This window comes from Geotrypetes seraphini, chromosome 8, assembly GCF_902459505.1.
Source record: "Geotrypetes seraphini chromosome 8, aGeoSer1.1, whole genome shotgun sequence".
Taxonomy (NCBI): domain Eukaryota; kingdom Metazoa; phylum Chordata; class Amphibia; order Gymnophiona; family Dermophiidae; genus Geotrypetes; species Geotrypetes seraphini.
The window spans coordinates 38,739,545-38,763,179 of NC_047091.1; the positions used below are offsets into that span (position 1 = coordinate 38,739,545).

Here is a 23,635-nt window from a genome sequence, read left to right on the forward strand (position 1 = left end):
GTTTTTTCTTGTTCCAAATGAATTCAGATAGCTTCCTATTTAGCCATTGAAAAAATGACTTTCGGCATAGAAGAGGAAGCATAGAGAGAATGTAATTAATTTGAGGGGCCAAAGTCATTTTGATGGATGTTAGTCTACCCCACCAGGATAAAAAATGTGGAGACCATCTAGATGTAGTATTTAGAACTATATTTTTGACTTTGGATATATTAAGATCTTGAGCATGAACCGGATCTTTATGTATTAAGATCCCCAAGTATTTCACAGCTTCATGCGACCATGAGAAGGGAAAGTGAGCTAGATCTGAGGGGAGAATATTATCGTTCAGAGGGAAGATCTCTGATTTCTCCCAATTGACAGAATAACCGGAGAGGAGGGAATATTGAGTGACAATATGAATAAGGTGAGGAAGAGAGACTAGAGGGTTCCTAAGAAAGAATAAAACATCATCGGCATATGCTGCTAATTTGAAGTCTCTATTAGAGGAGGGTATGCCTTTAATTAAGGGGCATTGTCGGATAGCTGAAAGGAAGGGCTCCAACACTAAATTAAATAGCAATGGTGAGAGAGGGCAGCCCTGTCGAGTACCTCTGTGAAGGGAAAATTTATTAGATAAAGAGTTATTAATCAGAATACGAGCTGTGGGTTGGCGATATAGCGTTTCTATCCAATCCGTGAAGAATGAGCCAAAATTATACCACTTCAGGACACGGAAAAGAAAAGACCACTCCACCCGGTCAAAGGCTTTTTCAGCATCAATAGCTAGGCCTATTACAGGGTCTGACATTGTTTTAGCGTGAGCGTTAATATGATGAAAGAGACACAGGTTATCTCCTATATATCTTTGTTTAATAAACCCTGTTTGATCTTTATGTATGAGAGACGGGATTACTTTGGTAAGTCTTAATGCAAGTAGTTTTGCCATTATCTTATAATCTAAGTTAAGGAGAGAAATAGGGCGGAAGTTTTTAACCAAGGTGGCGTCTCTATCAGGTTTGGGGATTACTACAATTGTGGCCTCAGTGAAATTGAATTGTTTGTCCGGAGTGGAGTGGAGGAAATCATAATATGTAAGAAGGTAAGGCGCTAAGAGGGCTCGGAATTGTTTAAAGAATTCATTAGTAAAGCCGTCTGGGCCTGAGGCTTTCCCAGCGGGTAAAGAAGATATGGCAGTTTCAATTTCTGATATAGTTATTGGGGAATCTAGTTCCAATTTAACAGAGTCCGATATGGATGGATGGGTTAAGGAGGTAAGAAAGGAATCTATATCTGATTCAGGAGCAGCAGATTCGGATTGGTATAGAGAAGCATAAAAATTTTCAAATTGAGAGGAAATTAAAGATCTGGTTTTGACTAAATGACCTGATGGATCTTGAATAGCTGTGATATGTAGTCTTTTGGATTTGGTTGTAAGGTATCTAGCCAAAGGGTGACCCATAAGATTATTTCCCATGTAGTGACCAGAGGTGGAAATGAAAATATCACGTCGGGCTGTACATGAAACCAAAGTGTTATATTCATATTTAAGATTTTGGATACGTTGGAAAGTAGTTGGGTCATGTAGGTGATTAGACATATGTTGTAATTCTAAGGCTTTAATAGAATTTTCTAAGTCTTTTTCCTTTCTCATAGACTGTTTCTTTTTCCAAGAAGCTATTTTGATCAATTCACCTCTGAGGGTTGCTTTGTATGCTTCCCAGACAATTGAAGGACAAATTTCAGGATCTTTAGAGTTAATTTCAAAAAACTCCACAGTAAAAGAATTGATTTTTTCAACAATTTCCTCATCTAAGAGTAAGGTGTTATTCAGTCGCCAAGAGGGGGATTCTTTACGTGGGGCAGATATGGATATATATAAAGAGATGGCAGCGTGATCTGTGAGAGAGATTGGATGTATAATAGTATTGGTAAGATCTTGAATAAGAGAAGAGGACAAGAGAAAGAAATCAATTCTTCTGTACGTGTTATGTGGAGGTGAAAAATGTGTGTATTCTCTGCCTTTCGGGTGAAGCAAGCGCCAAGGATCTACAAGGGAGAAGGCATCATTTAAAGCATGAAGAACTGTGAAAGACCTGGATTTGGAGGGTTTGCAAGAAGATATATAATATCAATATATAAGTCTTGAATTTGATTAAAATCCCCTCCTAATATCATAGAACAAGAATCAAATTCAACCAACGCCAGCTGCAGCTCTTTGAAGAAATCTGGGTGATCTTGGACCGGGGCGTATATATTAAGAAAAACAAAATTTACTGAGTGCACCGCAGCATACACCAGACCCCATCTTCCTTCCGTGTCTGTTTTAAAAGAGTGAACTACAGGAGAAAGTTTATCATTGAGAAATATTGACACACCATTTTTCTTTCGGTGAGTTGCAGAGGAGTATAAATGAGTGGAGAATCCCTTTAATTGGAATTTCGAGGCATCAGCGGGCAGGAGGTGGGTTTCTTGCAAATAAACTACATCAGGATGTTTGTTGGACACATAGTTAGCTATCTTTTTCCTTTTAATGGGATGGTTCAAACCATTCACATTAAAGGAAAGAACATGTAAATTAGCCATAGTCTATGATAGGTAGTAATAAAACATAATATATATCCCCACTGTCTAGAGAAAATAACTGATGTAACCGTAAGGCCAGGCAGACACTCCTGTCTGAGAAGAGAAATAAAGGAAACATGAGAATAAGAGAAAAGGAATCAGTAATGTCAGCATAATGTATGGTCAGAAAGGAAATGGACCACACTATCATGTACATTTTAAAACAATTTAAGGGTGCTCTTGTGAGCACGGAGAAATTACACATATGGAACAACTAGCAAAATCCACACCACTCAATAACAGAAAACATGAGATTAGTGTGCTTAACCTAGTAGAGCATACAACATAATATATGTATTTCATTGCATAGCCTCATAAGAGAAACAGACAAAGCAAACAATACTTTTTTGACAGCATATCAGTATATTTGTAAGGAATCTATGAATGATGCCAGGATCTCAAGCTCAGTGTAGGGAGTAATGCGGTTGTTGTATATTGCTTTAATCCTCGTCGGGTACATCATAATGGATACTGAAACATTAAAGAAATTTCTGCTTTGATGGGGCAGTCGGGATTTAAATTTAGCTGTTTATAACATGTGATGGAATCTGAGCCGGGGAATCACCAGCCCTTATCACAGGTAAAGAGTCTATAAATTGTTGTGCAGCCGTTCTGTCTGTGAAGGTATGTGGTTTCCCTTCTCGCCAAATACGCAGAGACGCCGGATATATGAGTGCAAACCGCACTCCCCGGCGGTGAAGTGTGAAGCAGAGCGGCGCCATCGCCTTACGAAGGGAGTACATGTGTAAGGAGTAGTCATTGAATAATAATAGTTTTTGTCCTTCATATTCCAGCCGTCCAGATTTCCGAAAAGCCTGCATGATGAGTTCCTTTTCTTTCCAATTGATGTATCTAGCGATCACTGCTCGCGAACGGTTGTTATCATCCATACGCTGGCCCATGCGGTGTGCTCGCTCGCATATAAAACCATCCATTGGGGTCTTCAGGCCAAGCTGTTTTGGGAGCCAAACCTGAAAAAATTGGTAGAGGTCTTGGTCAGCCCGGAGCTCAGGCAGCCCCACAACTCGTAAATTATTACGACGTTGACGGTTCTCCTGCTCATCCAGCCGTCCTGTCAATGTTGCCACTTGAGCTTGTAAAGCAGTCACATTCTCTCGATCCTGCAGCACTGCGTCCTCACCTTCAGATACCCTCTGTTCCAATGTTGTTATACGGCCAGCTTGCGCCTCAAAACGCTCATTAATACAGTCCATAGCCAGCTGTAATTTGTGAAGTCTATCTTCTAAGGCCGCAGTGACTGTTCGTGAAATTTCTTGGGTCCATTCACCCCAGTGTGTCGGGGCAGGAGCGGGAGACGGCGACGACGCAATTTTGAGAACAGTGCAGGTAGTTTTGTGTTTCGGCGTTTTCGCCGATCTTACCGGCATGCCAAGCACTATCTGGAGGTCCCACACACACACACCCGACGGTGAAAACCCTCAGATGGAGCAGAGATGATCAGAGTAGTTTTGTTTGTTTTAGTTAGGTAGGCGTGTGGAGGTCATGGGTCAGAGAGCTCAGAGACGTTCGTTTGTTCAAGACAGCTGCTTGGCTTAGAAGATTGGACAGTTTATTTCTTCATACTACTCCTCAGTCCTACTGGCTGGACTGAAACCTCAAACCCCCACCTGAACTATTGTGCAAAGAGGGGAGGAACACTCAGTCAGTACTTGATCCTGTAAAAAAATTTCATGCAGCCAGTCAGCCTGTGCTCAAACTCTCTGCTGACACAACTAAACAGATGCCCTGCAAATCAGAATGACTTTTTGCTACAGACTTCGGTCCTCAGAGTATGTCCTCTCACAGCCAGAGATGTCTCGAATCCAGTATCCTCTGCAGCACCAAAAAGCCTCATGACCAGATTACAAACAGATCGGCTGCATCACATGACCGGGCCTCTTGTTGCTAAGCTGCACGAGCGGATACTGGCCGTTTTTTTTTTTTTTTTTGTCAGCTTCAGAGGCCATACGATGACTCTGGCGGCGAAATATCCCCGACGAAGTAAAAATTACAAAACATAAAAGCACGATTATGCTTAGTTTTAGGTGCGGGTGTGAGGAGCTGTTACTCCATACGTGTGGTCTCCGCGGCGATCAGGCCACGCCCCCCCTAGGGTAATTCTATCACTCCCCAAATAAGGAAAAGCCTCAGGGGCCATTAATGAGTGTAATGTTAGAATAATTCAGCTGTAGCAGGTTGTGAGTCAATGCTGAGTGTAAGAAAATCTCCCAGATCATTGCTGTGTGATTCCATGCAATCCAGTGTAGAGGCAACCCTGTACTTCACATTTAAACAATAGCGTCTAGCCTTTCCAAAACAAGATGCCATGCAGAATTGAAAGGCTCTGGTACCATCAGGAAAAGCAGAGCTAAAAACCTAAAGTCATTTTGCCACTTCTCAATAATTCCCTTCAGTGAGCTGAACTCTAGACAAGAAGCAAATGTAGTGTCAAATGTTGGCCTTTCTATCTCTAGGATATGCAGAACAAGTGATGACCAGGTGCCATAGAACACCGAGAAGACAGTCAATAGTATGTCGTTCATTTTTATTTTCTCCTTCTTTACAGATGTTTCTTTCTCTTTCAGGCAAAGATTGCCACTGATCTTGGAATTCCAGCGAGTGAATTTTTAAATAGCATGGTACAAACTACTGTATGTTTAATTCTCAATTGTACCTTTTGCTAACTGATTTGTGGCACAAAATCATGCTTCTCTAATATCACTACAGTCCTCTCCTTGAGCTTTCCTAGATGGTAGGTGATGTGTGGTAGGCAATAGCCAACAGATGGGAGGATGATCACCTCTGTGGTATTGAGTGAGGACCAATGATTGGTAAATTTCACCTGAAATCTCTTCAGTGAGATAACATTGCCATAAGCACAAACTAACAGCTTCAAGTTTCACTGAACCACATTCCTAAGTGGGCTACAAGTACCCTCCCTTAATGAGTTTTCCTATACTGTGCCTCTAGGAGGTTTCCATGGTAACAATGTTCCTGGCTTTAACTTAACCATTTACAGATGTTGCCTCTGGAATTTTCAAAACCTAAATTTTATAGTAATTTATATGCATATTTCATATGTAAAGACATAACCAAAATTCACACACATAATCAAACACATTCCCATTCGGGGCCCCAAACATCCACAGATCCACATGATATATTTCATTCATATTTAATGCAAGAAAGCTTTTCTTCTATACCCAGCATTGGAATGTGAAATCAAGCTAACCAACTCAAGAACATCTGTTATTAATTAGGCCATGAGGATCAAGGCAGGAAACTGCACAAAGACGCAGAGAGAGAGAGAAAGAAACATGGAGGCAGTTTAATACAAAATGGAGTTATTGATACCTCTAGAAATATGTTACACATTACCTGCTTTCCCTTATGGTCTGGCTTAATAGCAAAATACATAAAGAGAATATTATTATGCTTTTCCTTATCTATAGTGTTTTTCTGGCCTTAACTGCAATCCATTTTTAGAATTTTATAGTTGTACCAACTTTCCGTACACTTCTATTGGGTGTGGCCTTAACTAACGCATGTATTTCCAACTAGATTTACACCAAACCATACGAAAAGCAGGCGTTATATGTAGAAAAAATCCACAAAATACTACACCAACATGTCCTTCACACTATCCATTCCATTAACGCATTATAGCGCCCCCACAGTGAGCGTCAGTCCTCAACATACAGGTACTTCAAGCATTTTCTGTCTGTCCTGGAGGGCTCACAATCTATCTAATGTACCTGGGGCTGTGGAGATTTAAGTGACTTGCCCAGGGTCACAAGGAGCAGCATGGGGGGTTTGAACCCACACTCTCAGGGTGCTGAGGCTGTAGCTCTAACTGCTATATTAATTATATTAATAATAATAATAGCTTTATTTATATCCCGTCATACCTTTTCAGTTCAAGACGGTATACAGTAAAGTGTGGATACCACAGGTATCGATACAAGTAAAGAGAACAGGGAAATTACAGCAATAGTTTAGTGGGGAGGGAGAGAAGAGGATGGGTTGTGTAGGTAGGAGGAGGTACGTGTTGGGATTGTAGGTAGTATGGATGGATGGGTTAAGAAGGATCAGGTAAACTTGTCAAATAAGTGGGTTTTCAGAGATTTTCTGAAGGATTGATATGATGGAGAGTTCAGAAGGAGTGCGCTTAGGGTGTTGCTCCAGATACCTGCCTGGAAGGATAGTGTCCTATCAAGAAATTTTTTGTAACGACATCCCTTGGGAGTGGGGAATGAGAATAGAAGTGTTTTGCGGGAGGGGCGGGGATAGTTCTGTAGAACAAAGTATTTCATGAGGTTGGTGGGTGAGGTGCCGAATAGCATCTTGTAACAGAGGCAGCCGAATTTGAAGATGATTCTAGCTTCGAGTGGTAGCCAGTGCAGTTTTTTGAAGTATGGGGAGATGTGGTCAGATTTTTTCAGGCCGAAGATCAGTCTTACTGCCGTGTTTTGGATCGCTCTTAGTCTCTTAATGGTTTTTGTGGGATCCTAGTAGTCCAATGAGCTTAGTATTAGAGATTGAACTAGCAGCCTAAATGCGGCGAAGTCAAAGTAAGTTTCCATAGCGTGTGTAGTTTCCATAGTAGGCAAAAGTATTTATTGATCAAGATGTTAGTATGGGCATTGAGGGTGAGTTGTTGGTCGATGGTGACACCTAGGATTTTTATGGTAGGGTTGATTGGGAAGATGCTTCCGTTTAGATTGATTGAAGAGTCAATGGTTTTGTTTGACAGGGTTGCCATAAACAATTTGGTTTTATCTAGGTTTAGTTTAAGTTTGAAGTTTTTGTCCAATGCTTGATGATTGAAGAGATGAAGGATCAGGTTTCGGTAAAAAGGGTGGAGATGGGGGATGATCAAGTTTTCAAGTTTCAAGTTTCAACTTTATTGTAGTTTTGATTTAAACGCAATATCAAGTATTTTCAATGCGTATAACAATATTAAAAATTTGGGGGAACAAATAAAATCATTTGAGACAATAAAACATACAAACCTATCCATAGTTAATTAAAGATACATAAGGAATATAAGGATAAACTACATTTATTTTAAAAGAATAAAAATGAAAATAAAAAACATTTGGGAAAGGAGCAACATCAGGAAGGGTTTTAAAAAATTTTTTTTAATGAAACTTGGTTTGGAAAAAGTGTTTAAAAAAAAGGCTTAATCTAGAAATAAATAGGAAAATCAAAGATTATCTGATCTAAGATTCATATGCGTCTTTATAAAGATAGCTTTTTAGTTTGCTTTTAAATTTTTCTAAGGAGGTTTCAGCGCGTAGAAAAATTTGAAATTTATTCCAAAGCTGGGGTCCCAAGATAGAAAAAGTTGTAGTTCTAGTGCCAATTATTTTCAATGATAGAATGGTCAACAAGTACTGATCTGCTGATCTAAGGGATCTAGCTGGGGAATGTGGTATTAAATATTGAAATAAAAATATTGGAGTATTAGTTTTCTGAATTTTAAATGTTAGTAACGCGATTTTATATGTTATTCTGTGTGAGATCAGCAGCCAATGTGCTTCTTTTAAAAGTGGTATGACATGATCATATTTTTTGGAGTTAGTAATAATTTTTATTGCTGTGTTTTGTATGATTTGTAACCTTCGTATTTCTTTCTGAGTTATGCCTTGATATAATGTATTGCAGTAATCCAGCCTGGAGATTATCAAAGAGTGTATTAAGATATTAAGAGCTTTAGGTTCTAAAACTTTAGCTAAAGATCTGATGAGACGTAGTTTATAAAAACAATTTTTAACTACGGAACTGATCTGTTCATGGTATGATAGCTCGTAGTCCAATAATATTCCCAATATTTTAGTCATTGTTACTTGTTGTAATGGAAAACTGTCCAAAAAAATTTGTGATGTAAATGTAATATCTTTTTTCCATGGCAAGAACATTATTGAAGATTTAGAAGGATTCAAGGCGAGCATATTGTCTTTTAACCATTGACTAATTTGTTTTAACTTATTATTTATGTTTGTTATCTCATTAGGGTCATCTGCGTATATGTAAGATTTGATATTCAGCTTTTATAGTGTTTGGCCTAAAGAGCTCATGCATATGTTAAAAAAGGTGGGAGAGAGAGGGGAACCTTGTAAGATGCCATAGGAGTTAACCCATGATTGTGAGTAGGATTGGTCACTGATGACTTGATAGGATCGGTTTTTCAGGAAGCACTCAAACCAGTTTAGCATCCAATAGCATCTAGACCAGGGATGCCCAATAGGTCGATCGCGATCGACCGGTAGCTTGCCACGGAAAAGTGGACTCCCTTTGCCTTGGCGATCTATCGAGTCGATCAATCTTCCTCTCCCTGACGTTAATTCTGCCGTTGGAGAGGAAGTTCGGGCCAGCCAATCGCTGTCTGGCTGGGCGGAACTTCCTCTCCGACGGCAGAATTGACGTCGGGGAGAGGAAGATTGATCGGCCCGAAGCAGAGAGAGCATGGGGTGGTGTCGACGTCGGCTTTGGGGCGTGTTTGTGGCCATTGGTGGCATTTGAGTCCTGTTCCCCGATGGCAGCGATAGTGGCAGTGGCTTGGGGAAGGGCAGGGAGAAAGAAAGAAAGGGGCACAGGCAGGGAGACAGAAGGAAAGAAGAGAAACAGGAAAAAAATAAAGGGGGCATGAAGAGAGAAAGAAAGAAAGGTCAGGGAGAGAGGAAGAAAAAGTTGGGGGAGGGAATGAGGTTTGGAGGAGAGGAAGCATACAGGCTGAAAGAAAGATTGGATGCACAGTCAGAAGAAGAAAGTGCAACCAGAGACTCATGAAATCACCAGACAAGGTAGGAAAAATTATTTTATTTTAAATTTAGTGATCAAAATGTGTCTGAATTTATATCTGCTGTCTATATTTTACAATATGGTGCCCTTTTACTAAACCGCAATAGTGGTTTTTAGCGCAGGGAGCCTATGAGCGTCGAGAGCAGCGCTGGGCATTCAGCATAGCTCCCTGCGCTAAAAAATGCTATTGTGGTTTAGTAAAAAGGGAGGGGGTGGGTATTTGTCTATTTTTGTATGGTTGTTACTGAGGTGACAGTGCATAGAGTCATCTGCTTTGACCTCTTTGTAAAAACCCCGGAATAGGAATGATAATTAACAATTCTATGCGTACAGTGTGCGTTGTGTTTTTTTAAAATTTTATTGTTGGTAGATCATTTTGACTTGGTCATTTTAAAAGTAGCTCGCGAGTCAAAAAAGTGTGGGCACTCCTGATCTAGACAGTTAAGAATTTTGTGCTCCACCAAGTCAAAGGCACTGCTCGGATCAAATTGGAGTATTAGCGCTTGGTTCCCTGCACTAAATATGTGAGAAATGTGATCCATGATGGAGGCTAGTGTGGTTTCAGTGCTGTGGTGTTTGCGGAATTCCGATTGGCATTCGTGTACTGTAGAAAATTTAGAACCAACCAAGTTCTCCTGGTTCTCAGGCCACTACAATAATCATTACGCTGCTCCTTAAGGATAACATATATCCTTTCTTTTTAAAAACAAGTCTTGCATTCCTTTGGTAAACTGGTAGCTTTACTACACTAAGGGGTCCTTTTATTAAGGTGCACTAACCGATTTAGCGTGTGCTAAAGATTAGCGCACACTAAATGCTAAGGCAACCATACAATATAATGGATGCCTTAGCATTTAGTGTGCGCTAAAGATTATTAGTGCATGCTAAATCGGTTAGCGTGCTTTAATAAAAAGACTCCTAAGATAGTGCTATGGAGTTTTCCTTTAAAGAATACATATTATCATATGATTTTATGTAATTTTAAATACATGGGGTCCTTTTACTAAGGCATGCTAGCTGTTTTAGCATGCACTAGACCAGTGTTTTTCAACCTTTTTACACCTATGGACAGGCAGAAATAAAATAATTATTCTGTGGACCGGCATCGGTCCGTGGACCGGCGGTTAAGGAACACGGGGCTAAGTCGTGGGCCAGACCCCGCCCATCTCTACCCAATCTCCACCCCAGACCCCGCCCCAATAATAGTACTAATTGCACCTTGCACGTCCCGTGCCTCATCTGGAAGCCTTCCCTCTGACGTTGCAACATCAGAGAGAAGGCTTCCGGTTCAAGCGCAGGATGCCCGTAGAAGCCACTCCCCGTGGCTTTGTGCACTGAATCAGTTAGGAATGGGGAGCTGGACCGGCGGTTGAAGAACACTGTTTTGGGCCTGATGCACGTGCTGGTCCTGTGGACCGGCAGGAAATTTCTGTGGACCGGCACTGGTCCATGGACCGGTGGTTGAAGCACACTGCACTAGACACTCATACGTCCATTATAGTCAATAGATGCGTTAGTGTTTATCATGTGCTAAAGCGGCTTGCACGCCTTAGTAAAAGGGCCCCATATTTAGAATATTTTAGAAATTGTTGTAACAGAAATGTATTTAACTTTCATAATTTGTAAACTTCCTTTAAGCCTGTTATCTTTCAAAGCCTAAGGAATTTTCTTTGTCTGAAATAATCCCGCCTTCTAAAGGGATGAGCTGATTAAGGATTGGAGCTAAGAGAGGTGACATGTTACATTTATATAAGCAGGTTCCCAGCCCTGGTTCTTTGGATAATTTTTCTCCACAGGGACCATTTTAGTCCCATGTGAAAGGTCTCTCTCATACAAAGGACAATTATGGGGTTATGTGTTATGGAAATGCTTATAATTAATTGGTATTTTATTTTCAAGTATAATTTTTTAAAAACTAAACTGTTAACCATTTAGAAGTTTTTGAACTTGAAACTTAATTTCTAAACTTGAAGCTTAATTTTTAATACAAATGGAATAAATATTATTTTTATTGAAAATGCATACCTTTGTGTGAGTTATTGGCATTGAAGGTACCACATGTTGAGCGGAGATGCTGCATCCCTGCTCATCCTGCACTCCGACGCTGAGTGATTCGTCATGATAGGTAACAATATTCTTGAAAGAGCTACTGTAGTATATTATAGAAGCTTCATGTAGCATTGTCTTTCAAAGCTCGATGCACAATTAGCTTACTGAAGGACTGTAGGATGAGAGATAATTTTGGGGAAGGTCTGTTTCTGTTCATTTAATAACACCTGATTTTCCTCTCATTATTAAACTCCTTTCTATATCCCAGTAACTTTAGCTTCCCTCACCCAAGTTTCCTCTGGGATTATCTGTTCGTCATCACTTCTGTCCTAATTTACTATTCTAAAACTACTTTTGCTTCAGCTTCAGATTGTCAGAGACAGAAAGCAGAGTGCATGGATTGTGGGTCTGAGCTGATCTGGCAGTTCATATATTGTTGTAGTCTTTACAAGAGGATTTTTTATTTTCTCTTTCAGGCTGCTGCTGATGAGGCACAGTTTTCACACCTAGCTTCAGGATTTGATCTCTAGGGCATGCTGGGAGTTGGTCTGGGATCACTTGAAAATATGATGGTAAAAAAACCCCCAATCCCTTCTTTCAATAATGGTTTTCATATACCTAGTGTAGGAATCAAAACGCTCCAGCCTAATCTCTTTCTTCATCATCTTCCTTTTGTTTTGGGCAATTTTATACTCTCAGCTCAAGGACCCTCCATCCCAACACCGCTCCACTCCACCCCAAATATCTTTTGTGGAAAATCAGGCAGTAGAGATGCCCACTCCCTCCTGCCTGAAGGGCCACTTCTTTACAATGGCAGCCCTTCTCCCTCCCAGTGCATCCCAGGATGCCCATTGCTCATCTCACTATTTATGTTCACTAGTTGTCACTGCTGACGTCATCAGTCTTTTAACCCATACTGCTTTACAAAGTCGATATTACTAGCCAAGTTAGCTAAAGACTGCATTGTGGGAGAAGGGTCACAGTAGCTTTTGAATCACTGAAGACTTGAGCTTGTTTACAAAGCCAATTTTCAACATGATTCCTGCAGCTAAGAGGTTTCAGCCTCAATACATTGAAAAGGGCAAAAGATATGTGCACATTAATTTTCATCTCTCTGCATACACTTTTCTAGCCAGTATAAGTGATTATGTATATATTATATGCAGAGCAAGTTGTGAAAGGAAAGGAAAGAGTTGTGAAAAACGTAGCCATGGATTTTACACCAGTGACAAAAGACCCTCTTAAAGGCACACTTTCCCTCCTTTTACAAAACCGCGGAGCAGAGCAGTACATTCCGCGTGCCAGGCGGTGCTAAAAACCGCTTTTGTGGTTTTGTAAATGTGTGTGTGCATGTATGTGTGTGTGTGTGTGTGTGTTGCTGGGTATTTGCCAGCCGGCTACAGATATCATTGTCTCTGGTTTTATATTACATGCTCTTGTTCCTTAAGTTAAGAGGCAATGTGATTTGAATGGAGGTTAAGAAAGCCAGGCCTGGGTACAAGTGACCAATCACAGCACTGCCAGAGCCCTTGCAGCCCTCGAGGTCACTTCAGCGCTGGTCCAATATCATTGAACACTGATCTGCCCTTGTGGAAATAAACACTAGCTTGTGCTCACTTTAACAATTGTTTATTCATATATTGATACATGAGGACACACAGGTCTTAAAGGCAGACATAGTATGTTCTAAATTCTGGTCAAAAGCCAGCCCCTTATATAGGGAATTTGGCATCTTAAACACAAAGGGATCACATGAATACATAAAAATAGATTCATTATTACAGGTACATAGGTTAGTTTACTCTTCCACGATACTCTTCTTCACCCCTTTGACCATCTGGAGGCCTAGTATTTATTAGGGTTATAAACTGGTCACTACCCAAGTGACTTATTATAGTTCTTCTATTACTATTCAGCCCCACCCCCAATCCCGCCCCAGCCCTGCCCCAATTTCTTCCATTCATTTTTCATGTACACACAATATCTTATTAATTCATAATGGTAAACATAAAAATTTTTTAAAAAACACAAAGCACACTGTACGCAGAGAAAATGTTAATTATCATTTACAAGTTTTGTTTTTTTTCAAAGATATCAAGGCAAATTACTTTAAAATATGCAATGTCACCTCAGTAGCTATAGAAAAATAGACAAATATAGTGCAAAATATAGACAGCAGATATAAATTCTCAAAACGGACCCATTTTGATCACTAAATTTAAAATAAAATCATTTTTCCTACCTTTCATGAGTCTCTAGTTGCACTTCCTTATGATTATGCATCCAATCTTTCTTTCTTTCGCATCCAACATTTCTTTCACAATCCAGCTCCATCCCCTTTGGGTCCAGGTCTCCCTCTCTCTCCCTCCTCTGTTATGATCTTAAATCTCCCTGTTCTTCCCCAGGGTCTCTCCCCCTCTGTCTGAACCTCCCATAGTCCTGCATCTGCCTCCTGTCTTTCCCCTTTGGTCCAGGCCTTTCTCTCTCTAGTCTTTCTAATCTGCTTACAACCCCCCCCCTTTTCTGCATCTTTCTCGCCTTCCTTCCTCCCTCCTTCCCTCCCAGCACATTTTAGCATATCTCTCTCTCCTCCTTTTCTCCCCTCAGATCTGTCTCCTTCCTCTTTTCTTCCTCGCAGGTCTGGTATCTGTCTCCTCCCCTTCCCCTCTGCTCAGGCATCTCTCTCTCTGCTCCCTTCCTCCTGTTCTTCCTTCTCAATTTATTTTCTGCCTCTGTCTAAATTCTTTCTTACTATTCAGCCCTCAATTTCCCTCTTTCATTGTGTCTACCTATATCTTGTCACCTCTTTCCCTCATCCCTTCCAGTATCTAACTCTATCCTCTTCCCTCAACCCAGCATGTGCCCTTTTCTCTTTCTCCTCCCCACTTCCTTCCAGCGACTGCGCCTCCTCTCTCCCACTTCCATTCGGCACCTGTCCCTCCTCTCTCTCACAGTGTCTGTCACCTTCTCTCTACCCCTTCCATCTACTGTTCACCCTCTGTCTCACCCCTTCCATTCAATACCCTCTCTGCCCTTTCCATCCAGTGACTGCCCTCTCTCTCTCTCTTCCATATGGCATCTTCCCTCTTTTTATGTCCTTTCAATAGACTGTCCTGTGCACCTTCTCTCCTTTGTATATGATTCATTTTAACTTCACCCCTCTCCATTTTTCTGTCTCCACCCCCTCCCCTATGCTCTGGCATCTCTCTCTTCTCCTTTCTTTCCTTCCCACCCCAAGATCTGGCATCTTCCTTTCCCTGATTCCCTGGCATCTCTCTCCTTTCCTTCCATCTATCCCTCCCCCACCATGCTCTGAAATCTCCTCCTTCCTTCCCCCCTTACTTTTCCCTTGGTCTCCATGCCCTGGCATCTCCTTTCATTCTCTACCTCATCTTCCTTCTCCCTTCAGTTGAGTGCAGCAATTCTCTCCCCCTCTGCTCCCTTTCCTCCTGACCTGGTGTCATGAACTTTTTCAGGCAGCAGCAGCATTCACAATTCGCTGCCTTTGCCAGCTTCAGACCTTCTTCTCTGCCTAATGAAGGCAGGACCCGGCAGAGAGGAAGGCCTGAAGCTGGCAACAGCAGCGAATTATAAACACTGTTGCTGCCCAAAGAAGTTCATGATGCCAGCCTTGGAGCACCTGAGGCAGACCACTTATCTCCCCCCTGCACCCATGTGTCCCTAAGCACAGAGCCCCAGTACATTGCAGCGGGGTCAAGGGAGCAGCAAAATGGCCTCAGGACCCCTCCCACTGGAAGAATGAGCTTGCCCTTACTGCTTCTCCACCTGATCCTTATCGCCTGAGCAGAAAAAGAGCGTCACTTGGAGCGAGAGTCCGAGGCTGAACCAGCAGATTTGCTTTTCCACCTCGGCGGCTCTTAGGGGCGGCGGGTTGGGGAGTCTCTACTGCACGATGGGCATTGGCTTTCATCTGCAGATCTACCCTGGTGGTCAAGTCAATGGCTACCACAAAGCCAGTCCTTTGAGTAAACTGCTTTGCAAGCTGACACTTCCACTTGTCTGGCTGGGGATTAAAAAAAAACAAAAAAACAGAGCGCCAAGCTTTTTGGATTACTCAAACACTTTTAATAGAAGCTGCCAAAACTGCGGGAATCTTATGGTTGAAATAACCCCCTCCCCCCTTCAAACAATTAACCTTCGAACAGAGTGTTTTCTAGCTTTAATGTTTCCCTTCCTTCCTCTTACTGGGTTCCGTTTTACTTTCTCTCAGTTTCGGCCCAAAGAATAGAGGACCCTTAATACAAAGAAAATTTCATTTTTGCCACTTGGTTAGCGGTACCGGAGCAACCGTAGGTAGGGCTGATGGCAGCTAAGTGAGCTGCCTAGATCGTGGGGCCTCCTTGAGCTGTGCCGCTTATCGCCGGCCCTGAGAATAGGGTGGTTCTGGACCTGGCGGGCCCCCTCCTGACCATTTCGGCCATTTAATCCGGCCTTGCGAGGGAAGCAGTTTACATAGCAGTCGGGGACTCCCTGCCTTGTTTGCTCCTTTCTCCCCTACGTCAATTCTGATGTCAGAGAGGAAGTTCCGGCCAGCCAGGCAGCGATTGGCTGGCCCGGAACTTCCTCTCCGACGTCAAAATTGACGGGGAGAAGGCTTCTGGGCCGGCACCTTTGTACTTTTCTTTTTCGCAGTTGTTACTGTGGTGGGCGGGGAAGCAGGGAGACATCCCATTCTCCTGCGATCCCCTGTCCCGTTGGCCCCATACACAGCTTCGGGATGCCGTCTCTGAAAACGGGACATTTCAGAATCTCGAAGCTGTGCATGGGGACAACGGGACAGGGGATCTGAAAAAGGTACAGTCCTGTTCAAAACGGGACATATAGTCACTTATACTTAGTGCATGTAATTAATGATCTTACTAGTTCCAGAAGAATCCTAGCTTAATACTAGAGATGCATTAATAAGTGTATTTCTAAGATGGAATTTTTCCAGTTCCATACCCTCACTCTGCTTTTCTTTCATTCTTCCTAGGTTGACATATGGGAAGCTTCTGCCTTTAGCTTCATAGACTCAGTGGAGCCTTGTGACAACAAAGGCATGGAAAAAGATTTTCAGTTCTTCCAGTTCTGCTCCGAAGGGTTACTGATACTAGGAACCAGTGTGGTATGAGGCAGAGATGCCTGCTTGAGACATGAGTACCGCTGAGGTGGAGCCAGTATGCTCATTGGCAATGCAGTGCTTCCTTGGCCTGTTAAGTAGGCTTTCCACAAAAGACTGCTAAAATCAGAAAAGCCTTGCACTGGAGGCCCCAAGGACACTTACAAGACCCCAGTTTAGGGAATTAGGGCCTCCTCCACTGCCACTCACTTGTGTTTTGCCCCCTTGCTGCGTGTGGCCTCTGAATGGGATCTATTTCCTGCAGACTGGGTTTTCTGGGCGTTTTGGGGTTCCAGCGTCCTGGAGGATTAAATAGAGGCTGAGCCCTAAGCTCTTTCCCCTTCCTCCCATAGAACATGGAACGTGGAACATGGCTGCTCATCAGTCAGTAAATCTGCACAAAAGATGGCCCCTGCCAGAAAATATGGACCCAAAAATGGCCCATGGGAGATTAACTGAAAAATTAAAAATATTATAAAGGGGGTTTTGGATTTGTGGGAAGCTGACTCTAGCCCCAGAAACCCTCAAATCTGGCTTTTTCAGAATCCCCCCTAGGAATAATTGGAGTACTCACTGTGACTTCTGGTGCCTGTCAGATTACTGCCTCAGAACATTATTTATTTATTTATTTATTTAGCCCGTCCTCCCAAAGGAGCCCAGAACGGGTCACAAGATTACATTCACAGTATAAGCAAGACAAACTTTGGTGGGAAATACAGACTTGGTAGACATGATGGTTTAAATTACATCTTTTACAGTATAGTCATATCATACAGACTTGAAAATACAGACTTAGTAGACAGGGTATTTTAAATTTGCAGCATTTTCCTTATAGACATATCCTAACATAGAGGTAAAATAGCTTTTGCTTTGTAGGTGTGTGCATCATTGAAGTATGGTGGATTTTTGATCCAGTGGGTGTCACAGATAAGTTTTACTGGGAATGAGGTTGGTTTTTAGAATATAGTACAATTTTAGTTTTGTTTGGAGTGATTTGTAAGTTTGGTAATAGATCAAGTTATGCTTATGGTGGCATACAGGTTTTGGTGAGAGGCCGTATGGTGTATTAGGTGCCTTGAGATCCATCAGTCAGGGGTGCAGACGTAAGTTGTTAAGAATCTGAGTTTGTAAGGAGAAAGGTTTTCATGTTCTTCCTGAAGTTCCATAGACTGTTTAATGATCTGATGGCTGGGGGTATGCCAGAAACGAGTCCACCGCTGGAGATCTTCTGGCTGCTGATTGGATGGATCCCAACCAGGAACTCCCACCCACAAAAATCCACACGATGCATTGGTGGAGGGAGAAACTTCACAGCTGGCTCCCTGATTCCTAGAGGGTTGTTACACAGGGGCCCCACAGTCTGCGCTCAAGCCTTTGATAAATCAGCAGGTAAACAAGCTCTCAGGGGAACGTACCTCTAGCTCTTGAAAGGACACAAAGCAGGCCAGCTCCACAGGTGCTCCAAGAAATTGGCCTGAGACAGCAGTCTGCCCATATGGGACTGCGTCCCTTCCCTAGCACAGTAAGCCCAAGAAGGGGACCTCCAAGCACCGAAGCCATACAGGAAAATTGAGAATCGAAGGTAAAAATACCCAAAAATAAGAAAATGAAAGCAAAGCAGATCAGAACATACCTTCTGAATTCACTTTCAGAAGGAAAAACTGAAGAGGGAGCTGTTCACTGCAGAAAGGGAGAAATTCAGAGTTTTTGAGTGACACCCTTCTGCAGATTTGCGACTAATGGGAAGCAACAGCTATTATACAGAATCTTATGTCTTTGCTACAAGAACAGGCAATAGAGAAGTCACCTGAGTTGAAAAGTTACTAAGTTAATGCATAATACAGTATGATAACAGGGAGGAGAGTCTATTTGCCTTTACTGAACTTAGACACTCAAGGTGAAAGGGCCTTTTAATAAAAAACAAGGTATATCAGCCATTTTTCTCTGACATTCTTTTGCTTGTGCTGGATAGTGATATCCTTATCTGTGTTTATCTCTACTTTTGCCCTGAACTCATTTGGCCCTTTACTAGATCCATCTAGCTAGGGCGTGAAACTCTGCCAGCATCCCTTATCAAGATACAGTATATCAGTTTAATGTTCCATTTGAGAACTCTGCTGATCTTGAGTTCTACAGCATGATATAAAAAGGAATTCTCTCTCAGCGCTCAGAATCACAATCAGCAAGTTCCACAACTGGCAAAATGGTACTTGGAGATGCTGTATCCCTCCTCCTGATCTTCTTCTTATCCTTTCTGGTCTTTCTCTTAGCACAGAGGAGTATAAAGAAGTGGGGAAAAATGCCCCCAGGTCCTACTCCCCTACCATTCATAGGCAACATCTTGCAGCTGAGGCCCAATGACGTACTGAACTCTTTCAGGAAGGTAAGATTGTATAAGGTAACCAAATAACCCCATGTCATAAGCGATAAGATGATCCTATTCTGGGTTTTCTCCCAATGCATTTATGGACTCAAGAGAAAAGCAGGGACTACAAGTCTATAAATGCAATGAGAATAAAACCAGGACTGACTGAGAACACTACTACATCATCAAAACAAGGATATTACACACATTACAAACTGCATTTTTAATTAATAACAAAAGAGGACCTCAGGGGAAAGACATCCCTTCATATTCTGTCTCTTCTGGGGGAATTTAATGTACAATGAGACTGTTTTAAGTGAGGCCTCTAGCAGTTTCCTCCTGCTCACTTAGTCACAATTCAGGATGGTTCAGTTTCAACTATATGGGGAATTTTTGCCCTATTTTATATCTCTTGGCAACTCAACTTAATCAGTCATTACAGTGACATTCCTTGGATGTGTGTCATGCTCTAGGCTCCGGGAATTCCACAATTGTGGATTCTAAATTCAGACACTAGTTGTTGCCATTGTGCCATTACAAGGACTCCCACCAGGGATTATGTTTTTCACAGCATTCTTAATCTTGACCAGCATGGCACTTTTTAATGTCTTTTGTGTATTTTACAGCTGAACAGAAAGTATGGGCCTGTTTACATGGTTTATTTTGGAACCCAACCAGTTTTGATACTAAATGGGTATGATGTTGTGAAGGAGGCACTCGTTGATAATGCAGATGTGTTTGGTGAAAGAGGGAGATTTCCAGGACTTCTGAAGGCTTTTAGTAACAATGGTGAGAAAATACTTAACTTTTTCTTTGTATGGATGTGAAAACTTACCCCATGCACTTTTGCACCAGCAGCAACTAGTACAATTTGGGGATAGCCAGTATTAAAAGTACAAAAGGGAAATCAGATATCATGGCATGGGTGGAGAGGGCGAATGGGGCATAATGCCACCATTCCTACATGAGCTGCCTGTCCATCATTCCACCTCTCTCCCCACCCAACCCTGTCTTGCCTCACCCCACCCTGTGGGATCCGGTACTTCTCTCCCTTCTTGCTCCCTACACACTGCACTCTTTCCATCTTCGGGTCATGGCTAGCTTCAATGAAGTAAACACTCTGCCCTCCATGGTCATGGAAGTTTTCCTTCTGCTATAACTTCCTGATCCCATTTAGGCAGGGTGCTGCAGAAGTAAAATTTTCAGGGGCTGATAAAAAAGGGTAATTACTTCACTGAAACTGTCTGTAGCCCAAAGACAGAAAGAACAAGAAGGGAGATATGTTCTAGATCCCATATAGGTGGTGGAGGAAGAGCAATGCAGCACCTGCATATGGGGGGGGGGGGGAAGGAGAAAGAGCCACCAAATTGCAAGAGGAGGGTAGTCAAAAGAGATGATGTACCTCTGATGGTGGTGGTGGTGGGTAGGAAATGGAAAGATTGTTGCTGGACTGCTGGGGGGAAGGAAAGGAAAAGTTAGAGATTCCGGACCTCAAGGGAAGAGGGGGGGGGGAGGAGAGAGATGCCAGACTACTGTAGGAGGGAAGGGAAAGAGTGAGATGGCAGGGGGAGGGGGAAAGGAAAGGAGAGAGAGAGATGCCAAATCAGGGAAGGAAAGGAGGGGAGAGAGATGCCAGACCAGGGAAGGGAAGGAGATGCCAAACCACAAGAGGAGGGAAGGACAGATTCCAGATCATAGGGAGGGGGAAGGAAAGAACAGAGGAGGGGAAAAAGGAGAGGAGAAAAATAACAGACTATGATAGGGAGGAGAGGCATGCCAGAAAATGGGGACGGGGAAAGGGAAGGAGAAAAATGCCAGAATATGGGTGCAGAAAGGGAGAGAGGGATAAGAGAGCTTGGATAAGGGGATGGAGAAGTGAGAGGGAGAATCACTGGACCCATAGGGAAGGGAGGAAGAAAGATTCTGTGGTGGGGGTAGGTGAATGGAAGTAAAAAAAGCGATCAGATGGATGCAAGGGGAAGAGAGTAGGAGAGATGCTGGACCTGGGAAAGGAGTGAGAGAGAAGGTAAATTATGAATTATCCTGTGGTACATCCAAAGGTTTGAGAGAGAAATTCTATACCATGGGGAGGGGGCAGAGGAGAAAGATAAGGAGATGCTGGCCACAGCACAGGAATGCAGGAAAAAGGGAAGAGGAGAACTGGATGGGGGAGGAACAGGGACACAGAGGGGAGGTGCAGGACGGGACAGATAGGAACATGAAATTACAGAGGACATGGAGAAAGAAGGAGACCCTGGAAAGAGCAGATGGATAAGGAAGGTGGTAGAGAAAGGGAATAAACATAAGACTTTATAGACCGCAAAATGCCTTTCAGTTCGAAGCAGTTAAAGAAAGCGAATATAATAAAGAAGAAAAAATTTTGAAACATTACAAGATGATAGAACAAGAGAATGACACGGTGGCTGTTACCTGTAGAAATGGTGGGAGAAAAAGTCATCGCTGTGGGTACGGGGACAAGGCCATTCACTGCCCTGTGGAGCGGTGAATGGCCTTGTCTCCGCAGTTATGGGAGGGAACTTGCACAGTCACTGATCGGGCAACTTTTTCCCTCCCTCCCTCCCTCCCTTCCCCTCACCCGTGGTGATTTTCTGGGGTTATTTCATCTCCCAGCTGCCTGAGCCATCTTTCATCAAGTTGCATGTGGCTGCCGAAACTTCTCTAACACAAGCAGAAACAGGAAGTTGCATCAGAGGAGAAGTTTTGGCAGCCACACGCAACTTGATGAAATCCAGTTCGGGCAGCTGGAAGACAAAAGAAAACAGTGGGAGGGAGATGTGAAAGCCAGCTCAGGCAGCTGAGAGATGAAAACCCCCCAAAAAATTGCCACGGGAGGGAGATGCCCGGATGGCGGTGATCAGGAGGGAGGGAGGCAGCTGGACCACACACGCACTGAAGGGAAATGGAGAGAGAGGGGGGTGTGAGCGAAACAGACGCTGAGGGAAAATGAAGAATAGAGAGTGGGGAGAAGACACTGAAAGGAAATGGGCAAGAAAGAATGGGGAGAAGATGCTGAATGGAAATGGGGAAGAGAAGTGAAGAGTGGGGAGAAGACACTGAAGGGAAATGGGCAAGAGAGAGTGGGGAGAAGACATTGAAGGAAAATGGGGAAGAGAAATGGAGAGTGGGAAGAAGCCTCTGAAGGGAAATGGGCAAGAGAGAGATGCCACACAATGGGGGGGGGGAGTGCAGGGAAGAAGATGGGTGCCAGACAAATGGAGGTGGGGGGTAAGGGAGAGATGGAAGGGAGAGGCACAGTAACAGAGCATATGGAAGAGGCAGAGAGAAGTCAGACAATGGATGGAAGGATCTGTAGAGAAGATGAGGAAAGCAGAAACCAGGCAACAAAGGTAGAAAAATGTATATTTATTTTTTTATTTTTTTGCTTTAGGATAAAGAAGTATATTAGTTGCGTTGCTAAACATCTCTTTCTCTAGTTCAGCAGCCAGAACTTTGCTTTATAAAATGACAATTGTACAGAATATTGTTTCTTTTTATACTTTAATAAAATAAGTTCACTATGAAACTATTCAAGGCTTGTGTGGATGGGATCAGATGGTTTGCGGGGATGGGGCAATGACGGGGACTGAGCTCACTGGGACGGGATGGGACCATGATGGGGACCAAGCTCGTGGGGACAGGGTGGAGATGGGAACAAATTTTTTCGTCATGTTATTCTCTAGATAGAACCCTTTGGATGCAAGGAAATTCCCTGTCTGTCCCAGATAGGGATCACAATATAAGTTAAAGTGCCAAGAAGTGACGGAATAGAAAAGAACATCTGTGAACACAACCTGCATCAAAATTCAAATCGAAGACAATACAAGAAAGCAGCGCTTAGTACCAAACGATCATGAAACAAATATAACAAATACAGAGCACCCTAAGTACAAATAAAAAAGCCAAAAACAGAAAACGATTACTGTTGGGGGATTCCATCATCAGAGGCATTAACCTTGGAACACAGGGCGAGGAGACCAAAATAGTGAAATGTCTTCCAGGATCCTCAGCTACCAGGAGTTCCAGGCAAATACTGACTATAATTAAGGAAGAAACTAGGGATTTTAACACTGATGTTGTTATCCATCTGGGAACAAATGACCTGGCCAACAACTCCACACTTGCAGCACAGAAAGCTTTTCGGGAGCTTGGTGAGGGCGTGAAACCTTTTGTAAAGACTTTAGCTTTTTCTGAAATACTGCCTGCATATGGAAAAGGAGAGCAAAGAGTGAAAAACACAGAGGACTTTAATAGATGGCTCAGAGCCTGGTGTCATCAAGAAGGCTTCAGGTACATAGGAGGATGGGGAAATACATGGAAGGACAAGAAGCTATATTGCACTGATGGGCTACATATTACTACAGCAGGAAAAAGAAACCTTGCAGAGAAATTTAGACAATATTTTTCTAGGTATTTAAACTAGAAGGTGGGGGTGGTGTATGTACGAAGGACAATTATAGAGACCACCCCCGGCAAAAGAAAAGATGTGATAGTAGTAAAGGCTGCAACATAAGCAATATCAGCAACTCATTTCTTAGTATTGCAACGGAAAGTGAAACGACACAAAAATCCATACGATAAAGGAGATTATCGCTGAAAAATAGCTGGAAAGCGATGACCACAAATGCTCGCAGTCTAAGCAACAAAGTTCATGATCTGCAAGCCCTGATATTAGAGGC

At 42.6% G+C, this 23,635-nt stretch overlaps 1 protein-coding gene across 1 annotated transcript in view; it reads left to right on the forward strand.

Moving 5' to 3' along the window:
- Positions 1-6,666: 6,666 nt before the first annotated feature.
- Positions 6,667-23,635, forward strand: part of LOC117364898 (cytochrome P450 2F2-like) — a 180,354-nt gene continuing 163,385 nt past the window's right edge. Inside the window, exons 1-4 of the mRNA XM_033954631.1 lie at positions 6,667-6,693; positions 16,448-16,579; positions 18,849-18,956; positions 19,565-19,727. Coding sequence (XP_033810522.1) covers positions 6,667-6,693; positions 16,448-16,579; positions 18,849-18,956; positions 19,565-19,727 — 430 coding nt within the window. The remainder of the gene's footprint in view (positions 6,694-16,447; positions 16,580-18,848; positions 18,957-19,564; positions 19,728-23,635) is intronic.